Here is a 5,426-nt window from a genome sequence, read left to right on the forward strand (position 1 = left end):
TTGATGAAGGCTTTGTTTTTGTATTATTATTGAGAAAAGATTCAAAATGGTCCCTTAATTTTTTAGGAACATCCAAAATGATCCACTAATTATTTTGATCTTTCAAATCTTTAAAATTTGATCATTTTGATCCCAACATTCAAAATAATTGATGTTGGACTTGATGATTACAAATAGAGATATTTTATTTTTTTTATTTTTATTAAACTATGTATTAGACATAATTTGATGATAATTTTTCAAAAAAAAATATTAATCATTTGTTTAGTAACAAAAATTAATATTATTTTTAGATATAAATGTAAAATTGTTAGTTATATTTTATACTTTATAAAAATATAGTTAAATCTTGGTTTTAGTCATAAATATATTTATCAATTATAATTTATAAAATATGTTAAAATTATAATTTAAAATACTATTAAATTTTTTATTAAACAAATGATTAGTAGATTTATTTTGAAAATTTTTAATAATTTGATAATACTTCTAATTCTAATATCATTAACTCTAAAATTCATTATTTTAAATATTGAGATGAAAATGATCTTATTTTAAAGATGTGAGAGATCCAAATGGTCAGTCGAGATAGTTGAGGAATGTTTTGATCTTTTTATGTATTATTAACATATATATTACTCTTGTCTTTTAGTGATAGACAATCTGTTATGCAGCCGTGTTGCTTTTGTAATATAATTTAAGAGTGAGGAAAGTTAACTCTTAAATAATAGAAAAATATTATATTTTTTTATTAATAACAAAATAATGAAATGCTAATTTGATTATGGATTAAAAAAAATTACTATAGTCTAAAAAAATTCCAGAATTGAATTTTAATAAATAATAATAAGTTTTTTTTTAAGAAATACTGCTATATCTCATTTCAATAAAACTCACTTTAATTGGAATTCAAATACTTCAAAATAAAATTAGCTAACTCTTAATAATAAGATGGTTACAAAGATTTATGATCAAGAGAAGCAGATTAGAGAGCACAAATTTGTTTCCATCTCCTTTTAGCCTCTAATTCAATTACTCTGCCTGCCAATATGTCATGTCAGGTGTCCTCATGTGGAAGAACAAAAAAGTAAATAAATATTGCAAAATTGCATTATAATTGTTGTCCTGTTTCTATCTATGACTAGATATTTAACTGAAGGCCACATAAATTGCAAGCTTATGCAAAAAAAAAAAAAAAAAAAAAAAAAAAAAAAACTGAAGGCCACATAATCAGGCTATCAAACTTATGGTCCAAAACTTCTGAAAGCTCAGGCAGCCCATTCAGACATAGAAAAATTAATAAATAGCATACAGTAACTCACATTAGAGTAAACGTCAGAACCAAGCCATTCTTCACTAAATTTTTATCATGTTTTTAAGTTGCTTCTTTAAAACTTTATTATTATTATTATTATGCTGAAGGAGAATGCCTTAACCATTTCTTAAAGCTATTTTTTAGTATAAAAATTTTAATTTTTATTAAAAAAATATTTTAAGACCAATAAAAAAACTATCCCAAACAAAGCCTCACAAAAACAGTGTTTTTATTCAGGGCTAAACGAGCAAACTAGGAAAAGTTGATCTTTCAAGTGTTTCAAAGGTAAAATAAAAATTATTTACGACTGCTTTTTGCCTGTTCAGATGATAATAAGATAAGCAATTCCATGTGGTAGTCGTCAGCCCTTACATGTTGTCATCTCTGTGCTGCTAGCTTCAAAGCGGGGTGGGCAAGGGGCTGAGGATGGTCGAGTCTGGACGTTCAGTGTTGGAAGGTGGAAACGACACGAGGCGACTGGGCGGCGTTTGGACTTCTCTCTTCCAAGCAACCTAGCTTGCACGAAGATGGATGAATCGAAACTCCGAGTTCCGCACGTGGGATTGCTATTGCGAAGAAAAAGAAAAAAAATTATTTGATTTAACCTATAGTTAATGCATCATAAATAATATTAATTAGATATTAATATCAAAGTCAATGGGGGCACGTGCCCCCAGGATCCCCACACTGCATCTACCCCTGCCTGTTGGAGATATTTTTTAATAAGTTTTACAAGATAGTATGAGTTATTCGTAAGATGATTAAAAGATTGCACATTCTCAGCACTTTGATTTTGTTGTATTCATTATTGGGGGATGCTGGATGCGAATGTAATGCTTTTGATTGTGCCTTATTGGTAAGTGTTGGACATGGCTATTTTTGTCTATTTCAAATACTACAATAACAATTATCCTTTATCCCGCTATATGAGATCTGCTATCGAACTTAGGAAGACTACTTATCTCAAAAAAAAATATATTTTAATCGAAGTATTTATTATGGATTACACATAATTAATTAAGTTCCTATAATTACTTGTGTTTGATCCTAGTTGGCCATTTTTTTTAAGAGTTGTTGATTTTTTTATGTTTTACTCTCACATATGTACATTTTCTTTTTCAAAGCTTAGCTTCTTTCGTTACCAGCTTCTTATTTTTTTTATTATCGGCAAAGCTCTCTTCAATTAAAATATATATAAAATTAAAAAAAAAAATTATCCCTCGCAAAGCACATGAGATCCAGCCATTTTCAACCATTTTTTCTTGTCTTCTTGCTGGAAAATATCTACTGGATTCTCCGTTCGCTGTCGCCTTGAATTGATGAATTATAGTCGGCTAGTATTGACCCACGTAACAACTCACTTTTCCCCTAAGACATCAGGGAGACAAAATTTATTAAAAAAATTTAATTATTTTTTGTCTGATTAAGATTTTATTTGGAACCGTTTTCTCTATTTTTTAAAATTATTTTTTAGTGTAAAAATATTTTAAATTAATTTTTTTTCTTAAAAAGTTATTTTAGATATCCCAAATAAAATTTAAGATTGCTAAAATCACTGTATCAAGGGTTATAACGAGGGGCGGAACATCCTTGAGCCAAGAGGGGCAATTCTCCCTTAATAAAATAAATTGTTTTTATTATATGATTCTTTAGGTAATTTGTCCCCCTCAATCTTTATTTTTTCTTTATTATAAAATTTTTAGGCAATTGCCCCCCTAAAAATTTTAAAATACTATAATTTTTAGGCAATTTCCCCCAAGATAATTAAACACATTGTGTAGATGTGTTATTTTTAGGAAACTATGAACTAAATACTCATAGAAATAGAAATCAAAATGTATTCCAGGGGCGCTACCTCTTGACCATGCAATCTGATTGGACAGGTCGAACCCCGTTAGGGGGCGCTACCCCTTGGACCCCCGACATATCTACCAACAACTACTTATAAATTTGCACCTCTTGAAAATTATGACTGATTCCGCCTCTGACTATAACTTGAAAGAATAATAATAGAATGTTGCTTACATGACAATCAAATTATTTTGGATAGGCTATGTTTAGTTTTGATTTGGCAATGGTAAAGGAATTAGAATAAAAGTAGTTTTCACCCATATTGTTTGTTGAGATAAGAGTTTTTATCATTTATGTAGGATTGAATAGAAAATTATCAATGCAAAATTACCTTCTTTTTTTTTTCAAATTTCCTGAATGAATCTAATTATCTATTAATAATTTTAGAATAAAACACTGATTGTAAAATTATAAATCAATCATTTTTTATATTTACTCCCTCTCTTTAATTGATATTTACCCACCCTTGCTAAAAATATGAAGGCTTTCAACACTTTCCTTGCCTGTTCACACTACTACACCTTGCTTGCACCTTAAGGTTTCCTTCAGTAGTCTATATAAAAGATCTTATTTACACTGAATCCCAACTTTGTTGCTCCTTGCATCTCCCCTCTTCTTTCGAAAAGTTATCTTATTTGGTCTCTAAAAATCTAAAGATCCTTCTAACACTTCAGTTACTGTGTTTTGATCGCATCATCTTGCCTATTTCAAGTAAGATTTGCTCTGATAGTTTTACAGGACATTTTTCTGTGACTTCCCATATAACAATCTTATAGTCTGTCCTCTCTTACTATCCCCTTCTGCAGAACTTTCAGCTTTTACTACCATGGGTCTAGGTGGAACTATAGAGTACTTCAGTGACTTATTTGGCAGTAACCACAAGCACAAGGCGAAGAAGCAGCTGCAGACTGTGGAGCTCAAAGTGAGGATGGACTGTGAGGGTTGTGAGCGCAAGGTCAAGAAGGTTCTCTCTTCCATGAAAGGTTTGTGTTTTCTGATTGCCCCCTCTGCTTTTGTCCAGACCAGCTGTTTAATATATGGGATTTGCAGGAGTGAAGTCTGTAAAAGTAGACTTGAAGCAGCAGAAGGTGACTGTGACAGGTCATGTGGATCCAAACAAAGTGTTAAAGAAGGCTCAGTCCACAGGGAAGAAGTCTGAGTTTTGGCCTTATGTTCCCTACAGCTTAGTTGCTCATCCATATGCAGCTCAGGCCTACGACAAGAAGGCACCTTCAGGGTATGTGAGGAACACTGAGGCTGTGAGTGATGCAAGACAGGAAAGTAAGCAGGAAGATCAGATTACCAATATATTCAATGATGAAAACCCCAACTCTTGCTCTGTTATGTGAGGAGGAAGAAGAAGAAGAAGACTGCAACTTAATTGCCCAGAAATTGGATCAAGTGGACTCCTGAGCGTTTTAATGTGTTGAACTGAAGGGTTTGAGGTCTGTGGCCTTCTTGTTCTTTCTAATGCTTTTGCTTGAGGATTTGAAGGTAAAGGGTGTTGTTTGATATGATATATTACCAATAGTTTCTGTCCTTGTGATAGAACTACTTGTTTGCTTGACATGGTTTGTTCTTCGTTTGCTGGCTCTTTAATGACTATTATTAGCTTTAGTTGGTGGATTAGTTTAGTAGTCATCAAACTGTAATTTAAGAAGAACAAATTGAGATAAATAAAGAAGGGGAATAAACTTCTGAAAATCCAGCAAATGTGTGGGCAAACATGTTTGTAAACATTGTACTGCACAATTCATTGGTCTTGGGAGTTTAGACTATTAATTAAGAGATTTTGAATTTGAATGAATCTTGTGTATGCGATGTGTGCGTCAATTTGTCTTAGTTGACTTAAATGTCCCAAAAAAAACATTGTACTCCTCTGAACTTGTACTTTTTTTTATAAAACCTATACTAATTATCTCGCTCATATATATAATATAATTATTTTTGTTAAGACAATTTCTTAGGGCCAATTATAATAAATTCACACATAAATCATATATGTAAGTTTTAAACTTAAGATTTTAGTTGTTAGTTAAAACTTCCAACTAATAAATCAAGATGAGTTATGTTTATCAGAACATCCTACAATTAGGAAAATATAAGCATCAATCTAAAAAAAATCAAGTCAATCTGTCTTAATTGACTTAAAACCTGTACTAATTGTCTCGCTCATATATATATAATATAATTATTTTTGTTAAGACAATTTCTTAGGGCCAATTATAATAAATTCACACATAAATCATATATGTAAGTT

The 5,426-nt window shown here is 30.8% G+C and overlaps 1 protein-coding gene across 2 annotated transcripts; it reads left to right on the plus strand.

Moving 5' to 3' along the window:
* The first annotated feature begins 3,706 nt into the window (after nucleotides 1-3,706).
* Nucleotides 3,707-4,973, plus strand: LOC110098873 (heavy metal-associated isoprenylated plant protein 23). 2 transcript variants are annotated; one of them, XM_020825819.2, is made up of 3 exons: nucleotides 3,707-3,877; nucleotides 3,943-4,149; nucleotides 4,217-4,973. In XM_020825819.2, the coding sequence occupies exons 2-3, from the start codon at nucleotides 3,993-3,995 to the stop codon at nucleotides 4,513-4,515; spliced, it is 456 nt and encodes a 151-aa protein (XP_020681478.1). In that variant the 5' UTR covers nucleotides 3,707-3,877; nucleotides 3,943-3,992; the 3' UTR covers nucleotides 4,516-4,973. The 2 variants fall into 2 exon arrangements, with proteins under 2 accessions (XP_020681478.1, XP_020681476.1); XM_020825817.2 differs by having other exon boundaries at nucleotides 3,715-3,877; nucleotides 3,973-4,149.
* The last annotated feature ends 453 nt before the right edge of the window (nucleotides 4,974-5,426 follow it).

This window comes from Dendrobium catenatum, unplaced genomic scaffold, assembly GCF_001605985.2.
Source record: "Dendrobium catenatum unplaced genomic scaffold, ASM160598v2 fragScaff_scaffold_811, whole genome shotgun sequence".
In the NCBI taxonomy this organism is placed as follows: Eukaryota; Viridiplantae; Streptophyta; class Magnoliopsida; order Asparagales; family Orchidaceae; genus Dendrobium; species Dendrobium catenatum.

What these genes read in the sequence shown, in the direction of transcription:
- LOC110098873 (XM_020825819.2), top strand. Translation starts at nt 3,993, where the DNA reads ATGGGTCTAGGTGGAACTATAGAGTACTTCAGTGACTTATTTGGCAGT. An exon ending in GGTTCTCTCTTCCATGAAAG is followed by an intron (nt 4,150 to 4,216) that starts GTTTGTGTTTTC and finishes TGGGATTTGCAG; the next exon opens with GAGTGAAGTCTGTAAAAGTA.